At 45.9% G+C, this 18,749-nt stretch overlaps 1 protein-coding gene across 5 annotated transcripts; it reads left to right on the top strand.

Annotated features, from left to right (window-relative positions):
- Nucleotides 1-25: 25 nt before the first annotated feature.
- phf19 (PHD finger protein 19) lies at nt 26-18,542 on the top strand. Of its 5 annotated transcripts, none has more exons than XM_061818584.1 (15): nt 26-183; nt 1,088-1,308; nt 1,734-1,815; nt 2,742-2,846; nt 2,940-3,034; nt 3,122-3,270; nt 3,365-3,460; nt 5,743-5,932; nt 6,020-6,087; nt 8,806-8,952; nt 9,056-9,116; nt 9,188-9,252; nt 9,475-9,558; nt 12,972-13,211; nt 17,179-18,542. In XM_061818584.1, exons 2-14 carry the CDS (start codon nt 1,099-1,101, stop codon nt 13,207-13,209), a joined length of 1,590 nt encoding a protein of 529 aa, XP_061674568.1. In that variant the 5' UTR covers nt 26-183; nt 1,088-1,098; the 3' UTR covers nt 13,210-13,211; nt 17,179-18,542. The 5 variants fall into 5 exon arrangements, with proteins under 5 accessions (XP_061674568.1, XP_061674569.1, XP_061674566.1 ...); XM_061818585.1 differs by lacking the exon at nt 17,179-18,542 and adding an exon at nt 16,609-17,171; XM_061818582.1 differs by lacking the exon at nt 17,179-18,542 and adding an exon at nt 14,316-14,614.
- The last annotated feature ends 207 nt before the right edge of the window (nt 18,543-18,749 follow it).

An 18,749-nucleotide genomic window follows, 5' to 3' on the forward strand; every position in this document is an offset into this window, starting at 1 on the left:
TATCTATGCGAAGGAGGGCTCGCGGTCTCTGACGCCTGTTGATGACGACAGCAACGATGCAAACGAGGGAAATTCCACACTGCGATTGGCGGGAAATGCAAAAGAAAAAAAAATGGCGATTGTAGATGGTTGAAGCGGACGCTTGACAAGACAACGACAAGGCAAACGTCAACATCCAACACGGTAACTTGAGGGTTTTTTTTTGGGGGGGATAAGGGCTTTTCGAACGACACGTTTGCTTGTGTGTTGCAGGCTTTTAACATTCTCTCTCTCTCTCTCTCTCTCTCTCCCTATATATATATATGTATATATATATATATATATTAGAGTTTATTTCGTTGTGACGTTGCCCCTTCCCACCGACATTCAGTTCATTTGTTTTAATTTTGAGAGCAGGCTTCTTAGTTTGTATTACGTTTGTGTCCCCCCCCCCCATAACCCTTTTTTTCTTAGTTTTTATTAGTTTCAGTATTATTTTTTTCCATTCAGGGTGGATTTGTCGTGTGCGAGATGAAAAATGAAATACAGTGTAAAAGTACCAACTTCTGAAGAGATGAACAACTATCCAAAGATCATGTATAACTCCAAAAAACTTAGCGTGCGTAACTAAGTGCTGTGCATAATCGTGCTTCTAAGACTAGAGTGGATTCATCACAACGTATGTAAACCATTTGTAAGACACATGCTGTTGCCGTAGTGTGGCGTGTATTTGTATATTTAACTTTATTATTGTCAAAAAAATGAAGTACTTATTTGCATGATTTCTTTCTCTTGATGGTAAGTTGCGAGTGTCAGAAGTGGACGTTTAGTTTTGTGTGACAGTCATGACTGCATGTTATATTAAGTCATAGTCGAAACAGACGGACGCTGGTCCTGCTGAAGTCTCCTTTTCTTTTCTTCTTTGTCTTGAAGAAAATGAAATGTTGAATGTTTGACCTTCCTTTTGGGCTATTGTTTCCTCTCGAACTTGCGTCATTGGTTCTTGGTCTGAACTCTGGAGTGTATTTCTATTTTTCTTTGCGGTTGCTTGGCGATGAAAAGTATGTGTGTGTGTGTGTGTGTGTGTGTGTGTGTGTGTGTGTGTCAGTCGAGGTGAGAATGTTTAAGGACGTTTTTGAAGCTTCTTGCGGTGGGGAGTCTCTGGCGCCCGTGATGAGCGCCGCGTCTGCGGCAACCCTGTGGGAGCCGAGCAGCGGCGGGACGTCCGCGGAGGACGACGACGGGGCAGATTCCAGCAACCTCAGCGTGGGACAATTCGTACTCTGCCATTGGTCAGATGGACTCTACTACCTTGGCAAGATACTGAGGGTAATGCATGTGCACATATGACAAGCGGGCGACTTTTACTATTCAGGCCGAATCTTGTTGTTCACGTACTTCGGACTTGTCGTAGTTGCATTTTGAATAGTACTCAATCACTGTAGCATAACACCAACCATACTACTTTCCACAAAATAGCAACATACACATCAATGCACTTGCACTTGCGCACTTAATATTTTATTTGGTGAAAACATGATTCATATTTCATTTCCATATTTGTTGTCATCGGTTACTTGCCTTCTAATTTCCATAAAATGCAACAGAAGTATCAGAATGCTGATGTTTTTAATCCTTTTTTTTTTTTTTTTTTTTTGCATGGATTCAAGTGTATAAATTTGCTATCACAAGATGGCTCCAGAGTTTGTGTCTGTGTGTGGATGTGTGTCAACTTTGATCTGATTGTTGCACAGCTCAGTCCACCAAGACACAGCTGCTTCGTCACATTTGAGGACAACTCCAAGTTTTGGGTCCTATTGAAGGACATTCAGCACGGTGAGACATACACGTGCACACAACGTCCACTCTGCAGGAGATTTCTCTTCCCCCCAATCCAATGTGAAATTAGAAATCAGGAATTGTAGTGCTCCTCGCAGATGTCTGGAGTGCCAGAGACATTTGTTAGAATAGTAAATGGACATGTCTGAGGTCAGCAGAACAGCGGTGAAATGTGCTGTGTGACAGAAGAGTTCAAGGTGCAGCCGGGAGTGCATCGCTGATCAGCGCCGAGCCTCTTCCTGTTTGCAGTGGCGATCGATAGGCTGACAGATGAGGCTAGACTGGAATCCCTGTGGACTCTGATGTTTGCAGATGATCTGCAGTGAAAGGGAGCAGGTGAAGAAAAGGAGAAGAATAAAGAGGATCTGAAATGAGACACAATATATGAGCATTAATGACAGGGGTGGACAGGGAGAAAAGATAGTGAGGGTAGAGGACTTGAAATACTTGGGGTCAACAGTCCAGCGCAACGGTGAGGCGCTCAGGAAGGAAACGGGTCATACCAGGTGGAGGAAGGTATGGGACAGAAGAGACTCTGCTCGGACGAAGGACAGAGTTTAAAAGACACTGCTGAGTCTCGCCATGGATTACAAATTAGACAGTGGCACTGAAGAGACTTCAGGAAGCAGAGAAAATGAAGATGTTGAGCTTCTCGCTCGGAGGGGATTAGAAATGAGCTCAAGGACTCAGCTGTGTGAGTGAGCAGACTTTGTAGGTTTGGACTCGTCTGCAGGAGAGTTAGTGAGGAAGATGGGTAGAAGGGTTAGATGAGGATGCAGCTGCCAGTTGCAAAAATGCCAGGGGAACACAAAGAGAAGATTGGCGGATGTACTGCACCGTGAACATAGCCTGAAGTGGGAATTAGAAGAGCATTTTTCTCTCTTTGTCACTATAACTCAGGATTTTTTTCAATCGTGTTGCAGCTGGCGTACCGGGGGAGGAGCCTCGCTGCTCCGTGTGTAAGGAGACGGGGCCGCCCTCTGCCAGTCAATTAAACCAAATCCTCATTTGTGGAAAATGCGGCATAGGTAAGAATCACTCAAATAAAAATGTACATTCAAAACCAGACAAACACACACATCAGGGCGGCTGTGATCGCATTGTCCGCCTGCGCTTGTCAGGGTTCCACCAGCAGTGTCATGTTCCTCCTGTAGAGGGAAGCAGTGACATAAGTCCCTGGTTCTGTCGACGATGCGTCTTCGCCCTTGCCGTCAGGGTACACGTGCGCACACAGACGCACACATTTCTGAATAACCTCTACGTGTAGGAATGATGTCGGTGTCCTTGCCCTTCCTGCGTACAGAAAGGGGGCGCTCTGAAGAAGGGGCCCTTGGCTCATGCTCTGTTAGCCATGAAGCAGGTTCTGGCGTACGACCTGGACGCTCTGGAATGGGACTCTCCGCATCGGACCAATCAGCAGCAGACTTACTGTTACTGCGGAGGCCCCGGAGAGTACGACACCACAAGCGCACACTCGCACGCGGAGCGCTGATAATGTTAAAGGTGTCTCAGAGGCTGGTGATTTGATCTCTGTGTGTGTGCGTAGGTGGTACCTGAAGATGCTGCAGTGTTTCCAGTGTGAGCAGTGGTTCCACGAGGCGTGCACGCAGTGTCTGCAGGAGAGCATGATGTTTGGAGACAGGTGTGGGCAGCGCTCCTTTGGACTGCGGCTCGCGAGCCTCACCGATCAATCGTGGCGTATCCTCCAAAACCCTACATTCGATATACGATAGCAACGTATGAGGCTTTTTGGTTGCACAGCTCGTGCTTTGAAATTCTTTCCCAAATATTTTTCATTTCTTGATTCGTCATGGTTGGCTGTGACTTTGTAAAACAATAGAACAGCACACACACACACACACACACACACACACCACACACACACACACGTAAAAAGCACGTCGAGGAGGGCCTTGTAACATTGTGCCCGTTGCATCTTTGTCAAATTCAAGTTCAGTTTCACTGTTGAGCTCTTAACCTCAAGTGTCTCTAAGGGCGATACAGACCTGCAGTTGACAAAGATTAGTGACATCCACTGGTGAAACCCTCCCCCACCAATATATAATCAAACTTTTGCAACTGGTCACTGATGGTGGAGCGGTACACAGGCCTGACTTTGGTGTGGGCGACACGGGAACGGTTCCCATTCAGTGACGGTGTCTATCTGCCCTGCGACTGACCGGCGACCAGTTCGCGCCGTGGTCCGCCTTTCCCCCAAAGCTAGCTGGGAAAGGCTCCGGCTCTCCTGTGACCCTTGTGAGGATAAGCGGCTTGGCAAATGGATGCATGGATGAAGCTATGAAACTGAAACTGGGGTGGCCAACCTGCGTCTCTTTGCCTCCTTTCGTGCGGCTCTTGTGGAGGCACGAAAGCATATCGGAAGTTCTGTTTCAACGTGAGTGGGCACGTACTTTGCAATGAGCTCATTACGGATGTTGCGGGCGAGCGTCGCTTGCATTTATTACGGTATTTGCGTGCACGCTTTCTTGAGTTTGTTATGGGTATTGTGTGTGTGCGTTGTGCGTCGGGGAGGGGGGCGCAATGCCGACCAGGGAAGAGTGACTTTGCTGTACCCGCCGCCGTGCTCAGCTATTCAAGAACAGAAGGAAGAGTTAACCCTGAGCAGGGTGACTTCGGCACAGAGAATCTGTCTGTCTGGCCACGTTCACAGCAGGAAAGGTTAGCACGGTATTTTCACAAAACTACCATCCGCATCAAAAGCAAATAGCTACAAGTTTCCCAGTTGGATGGTGATGTTTGGGAAAAAATCTTTAGTAAATTTCGCTCTCAAAATGCCAGGCAAAAATGTACCTTTAAAGGAAAATATGTAGATGAACACCGGACGTCATTTTTGTTGCGCACAAGGGCCAGCCACTTTCTACCTTTTGTGTCAGACGTCTAGCGCGCATTTCACATCTTCAAATCTTCACTTCAGCTCACTGCATGCTAACATCGACCTGGAATTTCCGAAGTCTTCACAGTCACAAGTTTGTCACGTTGTAAAATCATTCAGAAAAGCAGGTGCAGTTCATAAAAAAAAAAAAATGAAAATAACGAAGGATGCAGGGATAACAATGAATATTGGTACGCAAATGATGTAGAAACGTATATGATATATTAGATTAGATCACGACTTGTAGCTCCAACTGGAAGTGCGCGTCTCATTGCGTGAACCACAGTGCCCCTCAGAGGTCAAGACTTGCAAGAGGTTGGTTCGCAATAAATGGGTCAGTGATTCGCGCTCTCTGTTGGAGTAATATCATTTAAGCCTTTTCCAGTATTCTATGCTACAAAATGAGTAAATTATGTATGCTTATACCTGATGTCAGATCAGACTGGTATCTGCCAAGCTCAAGGCCGCAATATCGGTATCGCATCGAAAGTGAAAAAGTTGAATTGGGACGTTCTTAACTATTATGCAGATTACAGTCTTAATGTTGACAGTGATATTTCCATCCACCCATTTTCTTAGCCGCTTATCCTCACAAGGGTCACGGGAGGGCTGGAGGCGGGCAGGGTACACCCGGAACTGGCTGACGGCCAATCGCAGGGCACAAAGAGACAGACGACAGTCGCCCTCACAATCAGACTTTTTTTTGGGGGGGCAATTTAGAGCGTCCATTTAATGTTGGGTGTTTTGGGGATGAGGGAGGAAACCGGAGTGCCTGGAGAAAACCCACGCAAGCATGGGGAGAACATGCAAACTCCACACAGGCGGGGCCGTTATTGAACCCTGGACCTCAGAAGTGTGAAGCCAACACTGAGCAGCTCAGCCACCTGAAATGCACTCACCAAATAGCAAAGAGCAAAACTTGCCTTGAGTACAAGTGGGAAAAAAACCCAACAACAATTCAAACGAGAAACGATGTGATTTTTGTTAATAAAGAGGGAGAGATGGTCCTGGTAACGCTGTTCCGTCTGCAGGTTCTACTTGTTTGTGTGTTGCATGTGCAACAAAGGCTCAGAGCACGTCCGCCGTCTGTGTCTTCGCTGGGTGGATGTGGTCCACCTGGTTCTCTACAACCTGTCACTCAGCAGCAAGAAGAAGTACTTTGAGCTGGAAGAAATCCTGGCTTTTGTCTCTGCGCACTGGGAACAATTACAACTGGGAAAGGTACCAAATGAAAGAGGCGGCTGAAGCCAACTCGGCCTTACCCTCATCCTAACCCTCTTCCCACGCAACCTCTGCTTGCATGTGTAGTTGGCAAACACTCCTCCGGCAGACAGGGGACAGCACCTGCTTGACGCCCTCAACAAGTACAAGAGCAAGTAAGTCCCAAGCCGTGTTTGGAATTGTTCCTTCATTCGATCGGCCGTTCCCTACTCAGTGACCTTCTTCATCAAGTGGACCTCAGTACTGACTAAAACTCTCTGTGTAGTGCAGTGAGTAGGGAATGAGCAAATGATTGCAGTCGCTGTGATTTGACGGGCGCAAATGCGCCATCGTGCTCGCAAATCTGTACAGTCGAGCGTGGAAAAATCACCCGCGTAAAATTTGTTACGAGTAGAAATGCATAGGTATTGAAAGACGCCGCTTATTTTGTGTAGTCTTGACATTAATTTGCGTGTTTATTTCATAAAAGTTCCTACCGAACCAAGCCTGCTCCTAAACAATCAGTATTCACCCGGAAACAGGAAATTCAAGTCAACCGTACTGAGCATGTTCGGAAGTGATGCCAAAAGCACACGATCCGAGCTTCTTCACGTACTGCGAGCGCATTGACGTCCAAAGTCACTGAGATGGAATGTCTGTTGACCGCTCTTTTATTGAAAGGATCGGTGCTGGTCGGCGCTCAGGAGACAAAGACGACACTCAACAAAAGACCAACATTCCCAAATGCTATTTAGCCTCAATAACTGGCATATGTATTTCGACCAAATGCAAGTTCTCAAAACACAGTTGACATTGTGTGAAATCAATCATATGAGCCCCTTAGCTATGCCGAGAAGGTGGAGAGCCAGTCACCCAGGTAGAGGTCCGCTTTGTCAACCAGCTGGGCGTCCGTACGAAACCCGCAGCAGACTCTACCTGTTTGTACTCTGCATCTCTCTTACTATACTTTTCAGTTGCGTGCGAGAGAAAGGGCGGGTGGCTTACCCGTCCCACCTGGCGCCGCAACAATGGTAGCCAATTTACTATTGACACCTAAGTGTGTCCTTCAGGCTCTGAGAAACATAACAGTCAAGATATCCCACAACAATGTTCATCTTTGAACAAGATAGTATGCGAAAAACAAGTGAGATATGCATGTGAACGAGATAAAACAAGTGAGAGTGAAACGGTCAAGACGTCTTGACCAGTAGAACAAGTGAGATATAAAAACAGGTGAGTGAAAAACAATTTATATAACCATGGTTGCACAATACATTCGGGTATTCGACGGTTATGGAAAGCCTCACTAATTAACACTCCTTTCAACCGCTTTAAAAATGTTTGTGCAGTGTCAATAAATTGGGATTATGGTTTTCGGTAACAACTGCATATTCGGGTATAACAATTTATTTGAAGGTCTTGTGATTCCATCCCTAATCACACCCCCAACTTTATATCTGTGGGTATGTCTGACCACACCCTTACATTTTTCAAAGGGGAGGGACTGTGATTGGGAACACAGGGGTGATTTTATATATACTGTCTTCTTCTTCTGTATGCATAGCTATACCTCCATCAATCTTCTTAGCCGCTTATCCTCACAAGGGTCGCGGGGAGTGCCGGAGCCTCTCCCAGCTGTCAACGGGCAGAAGGCGGGGTACACCCTGAACTGGTTGCCTGCCTGTATATTCTGAATTACAATCAGATTACTGATCAGAATGACATCATTGCTGTTGCATAATTGCAACATTCCAGATCATCAGATGATAGATGATGGTAATAAACTACACCAGTATATTTTGTTGTGGGTGTTGATTATTTTTGTGGAATATATTGGGGATAGCCTCGTTTCAGTACACATTCCAACGGTACTACAAAATGCCCACCTCGCTATATTTTTCCCTCCCGATAAATTTTTTTTTACACTTTTATATTGTGCATAATTCACCGTGTGATTTTGAGCATACGCCGTGTGTGTGTGTGTGTGTGTGTGTGTGTATATATATATATATATATATATATATATATATATATATATATTTTTTTGTAGTAAAAAAAAAAAATTCCCTAACCTCCTCCTTCTTCTTCCTCCTTTCCTTTCGGGTTGTCCTGATTAGGGGTCGCCACAGCATGTCATCTTTTTCCATCATCGCCTATGTGTTGCATCCTCCACTGTCTTCATGTCCTCCCTCACGACATCCATCAACTTTTTCTTTGGTCTTCCTGTCTCGCTCTTTTGCCTGGCAGGTCCACCCTCAGCACCCTTCCATCAATATAGTCAGTCTCTGGCCTCTGGACATGTCCAAACCATCGAAGTCTGCTCTCTCTCACCTTGTCTCCAAAACATCCAACTTTGGCTGTCCCTCCCTCTAATGAGCTCACTTCTAAATCCTATCCGACCTGCTCACTCCGAGCGAGAACCTCAGCATCTTCATTTCTGCCACCTCCAGTTCTGCTTCCTGTTGTTTCTTCAGCACCACCGTCCATCTCGAATCCGTACATCATGGCCGGCCTCACCACTGTTTTATAGACTTTTCCCTTCATCCTAGCGTGAATGTATATTAGGTCGGGAAGAAAATGGTGGCTATGGAGAGGTTGTTAATGCAGCCCTGTGCGCGCACACTACCGATCAATGCAAATCAAAACTAGCAGGCATTCAAACATTTTTTTCCCTCTTGCAATGAAGTCATTCGTTAGTTTCACGCACTGTTAACTGTTCAAAATGCATCTTGCACATCTGCGACTCTTTGAAGGAATCCTTCCTTTGAACTGAATGTCTCTTGTTGTGTGATCTGAATGTTGTACCAGGGCGGCGCCGACTGCCGCAGACAAATTCCTCGTGTGTGGTTCCGTACTTGGCCACGAAAGCTGATCTGATTCTAACGTGATCTCAGGTTCTTGTGCGGGAAAGAGATCAAAAAGCGGAAGTGCATTTTTCGTCTTCGGACGCGAGTTCCTCCGACGCCGCCCTTGAAACTTTTCCCCGAGCGCGCTCACTGCGAAGGGGGCCGGGGCTGTAAGAAGGCTGTCGGCCGGATCGGGTAAGCCCTTCAAATCCAACAATTCAGCACGTGTTCCTTCACAAACATTCAGTCGTCACTTCTCCGTCTTGAGAGGTTGATAATTGTCATGGTGTGTGTGCAGGGCCTCATCAGAGAGGAGAAAGAGGAAGTCCAAGTGGTTGTTAGAAGATGCCATCCCCAGCGTAAGGAGACGTCATCTCTTGCAGATGCTGTTGTTTTTGTTGAAAGCAACACTTTGTTCTTGTGTATGTAGAACGAGCATCACCACATGGCCGCCATCTTCGACTTCACCCTGGACGAACTGCATGAACTCAGGAGGTCTCGCGCACACACATTTGCACACTAAAGACTGACATTTGGGGTGGGGGGTGAATCCCACTATTGATCATGGAATTAGGCAGGAGCGGCTGTATTGTTGACAAAAAGGGCTGGGAAGAGATGGGAGACTGGGATTCTGTTCAATTTTGGCTCGGGATTGTGTCAGCCTCGAACACGCACACTTTGATTGGTGACAGTGTCGATGGGTATGTCGTGTTGCAGCCGGACGTCAAGTGTCGATCGGGACCCCGCGGACTTTTCCACATCGGGTTGTGTTACCGCCCGCGACGCCAATCAGCCAGCCAGGTACAACACTTAAAAAGAAGGTGGGATTAATGTCAGCCGTTGAGAATGCTTGATGAAATCAATCTCAAGAAGTTCGGGTCTGGGTCGGAATCCCTCGCTGGACACCGGACGGGAAATGGCGAAACTGCCATCTTGTAGTGTGCTTCCATGGCTTGAAACTTCATCTCTTCCAAAATGTTCGATGCTGAAAACCATCAGAGCCCAGTACGGCTGGCAAACGACGGGCTAGCATCAATCTTCCGAGATGATCCTTAAACTACTCCGCCAACATGGCCCGTCTCGGTTTTGGTGAGATCACGTGTAATGAGAGGTGGATAGAGTAGCCAAATATAAGAAAAATCCTTCTCAATTATTTTCTGTTACGAACCCCCCCCACCAAGCAAGAAGAACGCAATTCCACCCCCTGCTTTCTGCTGTGACTTTAAATATCATTCGTTTATAAAATTGTTAGAAGTACAGCTATGCTTAACATTGTATCCTGATTAACATTAAAGAAAGCAAAAAAGAAATTAGAAATATAGTTCAGCTTCCAACAATGAATAACTTTATTAACATTGCTTTTTAGGCTGTTGGTTTAAAGCCATGACTTTGCCTGAAATAAGAAAAAAATCCATCTTCAAACCGTAAACATTTTTGACTGACTTAGTAGTGAAAAATAAAATCAATAAATAACAACTTGAAATTCAGTTCAGCAACATTAACTCGGGAGCACAATCTATGACACTAACTTACAGAACAAAAATTAATACATCTTCTATGGTGTTTATTAATTTTTTTTTTTTGCGCAGAGCAATTTGGTACGCTACCTTATATGACGCGAAAAGTACTTGCGGGTTTACTTAAGTAGCTTTCACAACAAGAATCAGATTTATTGGCAAAGTTTGTAAACAACACAAAAGGAGTTTGTCTGCGCTAGTTGAAGCCGCTCGGGTACGACGTACACGTTGAGTGCCAAAGTCACTTGACAGAGAATCTTTTTTTTTTTTTTTTTTTTTTTTTAAACTCCCAGTTGTACAAAAGGTCTTCTAGCATTTAAAGAAATTAAAACGCCCATGAGGGCGATAATCCAGTGCAGTGACCATTGTGCAAAGGGTGTGAGGATAAGGGTTAGGGTTATCGAACCCCATATCCTTCCACCCTTTCAATTTCTAACTGCCCAAAAACCAACAAGACATGCATTGGCCCCCCACAAACATTATTTGCCAGATTCGCTTAAGTGACGTTAGGAAAGGGTGCTGGGCCACTGATGGTGAAGTGCCTACCTTGGGTGCTTGCCTACCTTTGGTGCGGACTGCGTGGGTCGAGTTCCCGTTCGATCATGCTGTGAGCGCGGATTATTGTTCTTTCCTTTTGCCCAAAGTCATGTGGGATAGGCTTCTGCAACCCTAACCGGGATGAAACTGGATGGACTTTATGAAGGAGCTGATCTTGTGCGCGTGTGCCACACTGTCTGGTAGGGCTAACGTGGCAGTTTCCTCTCCCAAAGCAACAATGGAAACATCGGAAACTTAATGGCAAGGTGGACAGGATGCTCATGTTAGAAGTGAGCTGAAATGTGAGCTGTCACCATTGAAGAGCTGCACGATTAACCTGTTGGTTTTTTTTTCGTCTGTGGAGTAAGCGCACTTTTTTTTCCCCCTGTGCACGCAAAGACTACATACACGGGCATGTGACTGCCTTGTGTCGTCTGTATGATGGTAGCAGAACAATGGTGAAGTGTGCCTTTGGTGTGACAGAAGAATTTAAGGTGGAGGTGGGACTGCACCAGTGATCAGTTCTGAGCCCCTTCCTGTTTGCAGTGGTAATGGTTAGGCTGACATCTGTCAGGTTAGACTGGAATCCCCTTGGACCATGATGTTCGCAGATGATATTGTGATATGCATTGAAAGCAGGGGGCAGGCGGAGGAACAATTTGAAAGATGGAGGCACGCACTGCAAAGGAGAGGAAGGAAGATTAGCCGAAGTAAAACATGCGTGAATGAGAGAGGTGGAGGGGGAAGAGTGAGGCTACAGGGAGAAGAGATGGCGAGGGTGGACGACTTCAAATACTTGGGGTCAACTACCCAGAGCAATGGTGAGTGTGGTCAGGAAGTGAAGAAGCGGGTCCCAGCAGGTTGGAACAGCTGGCGAAAGGTGTCTGGTGTGTTATGTGACAGAAGAGTCTCTGCTAGGACGAAGGGCAAAGTTTACAAAACAGCGGTGAGGCCGACCAAGATGTACGGATTAGAGACGGACGGTGGCTCTGAAGAAACAACCGGAAGCAGAACTGGAGGTGGCAGAAATGAAGATGTTGAGGTTCTCGCTCGGAGTGAGCAGGTCGGATTGGATTTAGAAATGAGCTCATTAGAGGTAGGGACAGCCAAAGTTGGATGTTTTGGAGACGAGGTTCGAGAGAGCAGACTTCGATGGTTTGGACATGTTCCGAGGCCAGAGAGTGAGTATATTGGTGGAAGTGTGCTGAGGACGGAGCTGCCAGGCAAAAGAGCGAGAGACAGGAAGACCAAAGAAAAAGTTGATGGATGTGGTGAGGGAAGACATGAGGGCAGTTGGGGTGTTAAGAGAGGAAGATGCAGAACATAGGCTAAGGTGGAAAAGATGACACGCTGACAAGCCGAAAGGAAACGAAGATTTAAAGTACCATTGTATTACAATCCAGTACAGTAAAGTTTATTGCAACTGTTACTTCAGTAAACGTATGACGTTTCTGCCCACCTCTGTTTGGAATCATGTAAGATTTCCGCCTCTTGTTTGTAACTCAGTGCCGGAACAGAATCTTTCTGTGCGTAGTGATCGGTGATCGCAGTATGACAAACTGTTCAATTTGTCTTGATGTGTGACACCTGAAATGAAATAGCTCTCAGGATGTGAAAAATCTGCACGTGTGCACCAGTCCTGAAGCGCCAAAGTCTTTTCAATCCGGCAGTACCCAGCACATTTCCACCTGTTGCCAACAATACACGCAGTGACACAACACGCAATCCAGTGCAATCTCCTATTTGGAAAGTGCCAATTTTGTATCTTTTTTTTTTTATTTTTTGCCACACACATACTCAAAACAATAAATGATCCTGGATTGATTTGTTCAAAAGTCATTGCACAAGGTCCAAGAAACGCATCGTAATCATGCGACAGCATTCGTGTAATTGGTGGTTTTCCAAAATCAGTTTCAATTTGATTGGTCCACTGTCTAAAAACGAGTATGTCAAGATTGGGAAGGCGGGAAAGATGAATCATTGCAAACTGAATGGTCACGTTTGCAAACTTTGCAATCATTCGTTGTTCCTGCCTATGCAATCCCGACCAAGAAATTTGCAATGGGACGATCGAGGTTTGCTCTGTACGGTAAATATCCTTAGAATGAATCACCGATTCCCAGCACAGCCACCTTGTCAACCTTTGACCTGTGTCTTCAGACGAAAGCTCGGCAGCAGGAAGAGGAAGTTGCCGAACGCCGCCTACAAGCATTGGACCGATCTCAGAGAGGCGGTTTCAGAAGAGCCTTCCGAAAGCGCCGAGGCAGGCGCGTATCCCCCAGACTCGCCGGCGGCGATGGCGGGTCGCGGCGAGCGGTGCCACGTGCTGGCGCGCCGCGTCACGGCAGATGGCTCCCTGCAGTATCTGCTGCAGCGGGACGGTAGCGCACCTTACTAGAGGTGAGCTGTGGCCGCCTCGGTCACGCTAAAGCGCCGTTTCTTGCGCGGGATGCGTTTCGGATCCCCGCTTCCACCCGGAGAAAATGGCCACTGTGGAGAGGCCAAAGAAATGCTTTGGCTCCCATTGAAATTGATCGAAGCACACTTCCGCTTCCTAAAAGGTTCTTAACTTATTCAAAGATTTTTGATGTATTGCCTGTATACTGGGAAAAAGTAAAAGGCATTCGTATAGACGTCACCCGCCATGTAGCGCTTCGCTTTTGAGCTCACACACTGGCATATTTCTTTTTACGTTGCACGTATTCACTCTCGCCAGATTTTGCGCCGATCACGTTTCCGCACGGAGTAAATAGATGTGACCGTAGACTTGTGTGGCCAAAACCGGAAGCCAGGTGGGAAGAGTGTGTGAAGCACACAAAAGGCCAAAGTTTGTGATGGTTTCGACAATTTGAAAATAAAGTACGCGTTTACTGCAAAGCATAAAAGTCACCAAATGCACATCCAGGCTAAAGTTAGCTCCTCTAATTTCGCCTAGCACCGATAGAACCAATTGTAATCCCTCAAGGGGTCAAGAATCGAGTGTGAAAGTTAACCAAAAAAAAAAGCAAGTTTGTACAGCCGATAACAACAGGCAGGCTGACATGAGCCGACGCTACGCTCGCGTCACTCCCCAGGCCCTGCCCCGCCTTTTCAAGCCCCGCATGTTCAAACTCATCCGTATGACGTGATTGTGACGTGACGTCGCCAGCCACTTGGTGGAGTGAACCACAAACAGATCTGGATTTAAAAAAAAAAAAAAAAAAAAAAAACCCGAAAGCACAGAGCCTGCCTTACGTACCGCTTTCAGTTTGGCACAGCAATAGAATATTGTAAATGTGAAAGATACGCACAATGACTGCAATCCGTTAGCTGCAGGCGGTTAGCAGCCATTCATTGGACTCGACCACGTTACACAGTTGAATAAAAACAAAATACGTACAGTGGTGCCTCTAGTTACCAAAATAATTTGTTTTCGCCAGTAAAAGCGCTTTTAAATAGCCTAATCTGTGTCAAGCCCCCCAAGACTAATTGAAAGTACATAATGTAAACAATCTGTTGATTCAGCTTTGCCGTTGGACGACTATGTGAAGCAAAGGTTGAGTGTGAGAAGTGTACATTGAAAATGCCCGGCGCGTTACAAAGTGGAAAATACGACAACGGAGACCCAAGCTGTCCGTCAAGCAAGAATGGGAAAGAATTTCAACAATCGGCGTCCTCATTTCTGAAATGTTTCTCAAATGTTGTTCAAAGAGAAGCTGACGAAAGTCAGTGGCAAACGTGACCCTGTCCCGGTCTTGCAGGCGTCAAATTCAAACTCAAGTATTATCAGAACAGTTTGAACATTAAATAACTTGTCTTTGTCACGTATTCAATGATGTATAATTTGAGCATGATTTGCAAATCTTTGTATTCTGTTATTTGTTTTGCTGAGCTTCTTAGGAATTGGGCTTGTCAATGGGGGTCAAATATTGATTTTGACATTGACTTTTCTCCAGTCTGAAGTGAAAATCTAACTCTGCGCCGATAGTGCCACAAGGCAACGAGTACGCGTGCGCATGCGTGTTTTGGCAAAGTCGCGCAGTGAGAATGTAAGAGGATGTAATCTGGTAATGCTCTTAAGGCGTTAAGACGAGTGAAGTGAGTGGTGCCTTTTCACGCGTTCTTTTTCTTCTCTGACTTGATGACTGATTGACAGGTGTGTCATTTGTTCGTCTCTTTGTGTGTGTCTACACTCAGTTGTGTGCGTGCGTGCGTGCGCACACGGCAATGATGTGAATGTACGGCATGGTGCATTTTGTGTGCTGGCTAGGCCGTCGTTGCCATGGAGATGCTGGTCCAACATCTTTCCAAATGTCAACATTTTGGCTGGATGAATGTGATTGGTGAGTTGATTAATTGACAGGCTTTTTTTGCCATGACAATCGTCTCACTGGGTCAAACCACGGCCAAGATTTGACTTCTAGTTTTCACAATGTCAAATATTGTACAAGACAAGACCCCCCCCCCCCCCAAAAAAAAAAAAAAAGTTAGCCTTTATTAACATTAAAAGGGGAAAATGTCAATATTTGATTTGGTGACAAATGTGGGGAGGGAGATAAGTGTGTCATTGGCTTTTAGGTCTATTCAATGCTTGTCATTAAAAAGCCAAATTAAAAGTAACCTCCCATCTAGGAGGAAGTAAGGAAAGTACTGCCCTGGTTTTTGGGCCTTTCTTGCCACCGATGTCGCCGGTCCAGCGTCGCCTGACGTTTCTTCTGCTCATTTACTTTAATTTCCTGTGTCCCACCTCATAGATTGATCATTAAAATTAAAAGTTATTCCAAAAAAAAATAAATAAATAAATCGAGATTTTGCTTTTTATAGAAAGTCCAAGATAAAGTGAAAGAAAATGGCTGGAGGGACATTTATGTATTTATTTCTGCAATGTTTTGGCCTAAAACAGATCTGATCTTTGGTTTCATTCTAGAATCCAGGAGTGTACTTTTTTTATTTTTTTTTTTTAAAATCTAAAAGGGTTTGAAACTCTGAGTCTTTAAACAAGAGAAATGTGTACGGGAAACAAGGGAAGAGGCTAACTTGGGAAGTGGTGTGTAATGGACATATTTAGAGAAAGGTTTGACAGGACTGAAAATGACAGTAATACCTTCAGGAGGGGGCAGGCCGGTGACAAAGTTAAAAAAAAAATGATGTGGGACCAGGGGCGCCTCAGGATGGGTCAGGGGGTGCAGCGGGCCAGCCGGAGCCAGGTGTGACGCCTTCCGGCAGGCTTGGACGAAGCGGGCTTTGTCACCATCAAGTGGCAAGGGGTTGGACCAACTGGAGTCGGAGTTGGAGTTGGACTCCAGGTTAGTCACATGATGTTGAGGGTGGTTTTATTCCAGACCAAAAAAAGGCAAAAGCACAAAAACGCGAGGGCCAAAAACATGAAAACGAGGTCGGATAACTACTAGCCAGAAGCAAGACTTGGCTTCGTTTATGGCGGCACGCTGACCGTGACCGTGACGACGACCCAACAAGAGGTTCGTACCCTCATGCGGACTAATGCAGTCTCATGCAACGAACTGGCGGCTAGCAATGCCGCACAGACGGTTTAAATACATGGTCTAATTAGCGACAATGAGCCGCAGGTGAGCCGCGCCCCTGACAGCCTTGGACGAATTCTCGGATGTCTTTGACCAGGGTGGACTGTCAGAATTGTTGCAGAATGAATTGGATTATGCGGGTGATACTGGTATGACACTTGTGGGGCCCATTCAAGAACGTCAAAGCGTGCGTGACCTTGTACAAAAACAGTTCGGAGATATGCTGTTGGGGTCTTAGTGAGTCTTCTGAGGCTGGAATCTGTTCTATTTTCCAGGAGGCCGCACCAGTGAAACAGGAGGAAAGGAAGATTGTCTCTGGGTTCTGCGGGGCTGGGGGGTATATACACAGGAGAGGGCTCAAGTTTACTGTTGCATTGCAACGCCCTAACATTGACATTAATTGGATGTTTCTTGGAAAACCTTTTGGGGTGAAAGGGGAAGTCTCCAAATCACCTTATCTTTGGACTTGGCTTTATTAGTAGTGGACCAACAAAAACACAGGAAAGAAAACTACTTACAGGCAACCGAGAGCCAGGAAGGCTAACTAGAAAACTACACTAAGCGCAATGAAAGAAGCACAAGGCTATGGCGATGAGTAGTCAATAGTCCGCTTTGTTTACTGCTTACAATGCAGACCTGATGGGCACAGGAGGCTCAGCCTAGCCATGACAAACCAAAACACACAAGCTCATGACAAAAGGGCCCACTCAGCGGACAGACTGAAATCCATGAGAGTCCAGACCGGCCACTACTAATGTTTGCAGCTTTCCCCTGTGTGCCGTCCTATTGACCAAGTTATCCAAACATTTGACTTCCTCCCCTGACCCATTTTGTCGATGTCGCAGAGCTGAAGAGCGACTCCGTCCATTGGCTGTCATGCGGCCAGAGAACAGAGCCGGCCGGACACGTGGATCCTCATCCTCTCCGACGCTCGTCTGCTGTTGCTCGGCGACCTGGAGGTGAAGTTGTGTCTCTTCCTGTCCACCTTGTCACATGAAGTCTTTGCTCTACATCAGAAATCAATTATTTGATCAGTCTCGGCGAGTCAATGATTTTATCCATCCGTCATGTTCTTTCTCCCGCTGTGCCTGGGTTTTTTTTGGATGTGGGAGGGAAGCTTTGTGCCCGGAGAAAAGCCACGCTCGCATGGGAAGAACGGGAAAACTCCACACCGGTTGGGGCTGGGATTTGAACCTCGGTCCTCACAACCCCGCGGCAGATGCTCCAACCGGTCGAGCGCCGTTCCACCGGGATTTGATCCCTTCACTGGAATTTTATTTTTTGAGCCGATTGGTAGTTGAACCCGCATCCCCGCGGAACATTGTCAAAGAATGCCCAAAAGAAATGAGACGGCATGAACAAAAAAAACAAAACAAAAGAAAAAAGACACACAAGCTCGGCGCAAGACGCTGTCTGAAAGGAAGTTGAGAGAGAATCGATTCCGTTTACACGCTCCATTTCTCATACTGAGGCTTCTGAGTACGTCTCGACAAATCCCTGAAATCATGTAAGAAGCGTGTCGCCAGATGTGATTGCTTGGAGCAAAAGAATTCAAGCATTGTGAGTTTTTGTGAACTGGATTTAGGGTCGGATTGTCACCAGGTGAGGGAGATAAACCAGACGGCCTCAAAGGCCCTCATGACGGGGGGGGGGGCCGCAAAGAAACATCCGGAGGGGCCGAGTCTACAACTTCTGACTTTGGACTGTCAAACACTTATCATATCATTATCATATATTTATCAGGAAAGTTTCAGTCTTGGTGCAGGTTTTGACAAAGCGGAATTTCTTCCGCATTTGCGTAACTACAAATGAATGGGAAAACTTTGTGAAAAAAAAAAAGGGTAAAGGTAAATTATGAGATTTGATATGCTGCCCGACTGTCAGCCGGTCCACCTGTAAGGAACTATTTCAGGTTCATCCTTTGCTGGTCAGAGGAGAAACAGAGGAGTCTTGTGCAGCGTGGATGCTAAAATAGGGCCTCCACGTGACCTCGGCAACTTTGAACTCCGCCCACAAAGGTGAAGAACACTGGACATGCACACGCACACAAACATATAATGGACAAGGTCTAGGAAGATGTGATTGGTGAGAACAATTTTGATTGTTTCTTTCTCCATGTGAGTGTTTGTGCGTGTGCGCAGGGGGCAGATTTAGGGGGATTACATTCTTAATCTCAGTGGCATCATGTCATAAATTCAAAACATAATCTGCACTCACCACGGCAACGCAGATCAGCAAGAAGAAAGGAGAGAATACAAATTTACAAGATATTTATTTTCACTTTACTTTCACCATTAAATGAAAAGACAGGCCACAAAGTGTGTATATATATATATATATTTATATATATACATATACACACACACATATATATATATATATATATATATATATATACATATATATATATATATTC

Source organism: Syngnathoides biaculeatus, chromosome 4 (assembly GCF_019802595.1).
Source record: "Syngnathoides biaculeatus isolate LvHL_M chromosome 4, ASM1980259v1, whole genome shotgun sequence".
NCBI lineage: Eukaryota > Metazoa > Chordata > Actinopteri > Syngnathiformes > Syngnathidae > Syngnathoides > Syngnathoides biaculeatus.

Excerpts from the sequence above, each read along its gene's own strand:
- phf19 (XM_061818584.1), top strand. The coding sequence starts at position 1,099 with ATGTTTAAGGACGTTTTTGAAGCTTCTTGCGGTGGGGAGTCTCTGGCG. Across the intron at positions 2,847-2,939 it reads TTGTGGAAAATGCGGCATAG|GGTTCCACCAGCAGTGTCAT; the intron begins GTAAGAATCACT and ends TGCGCTTGTCAG. Across the intron at positions 9,117-9,187 it reads TAGAAGATGCCATCCCCAGC|AACGAGCATCACCACATGGC; the intron begins GTAAGGAGACGT and ends TTGTGTATGTAG.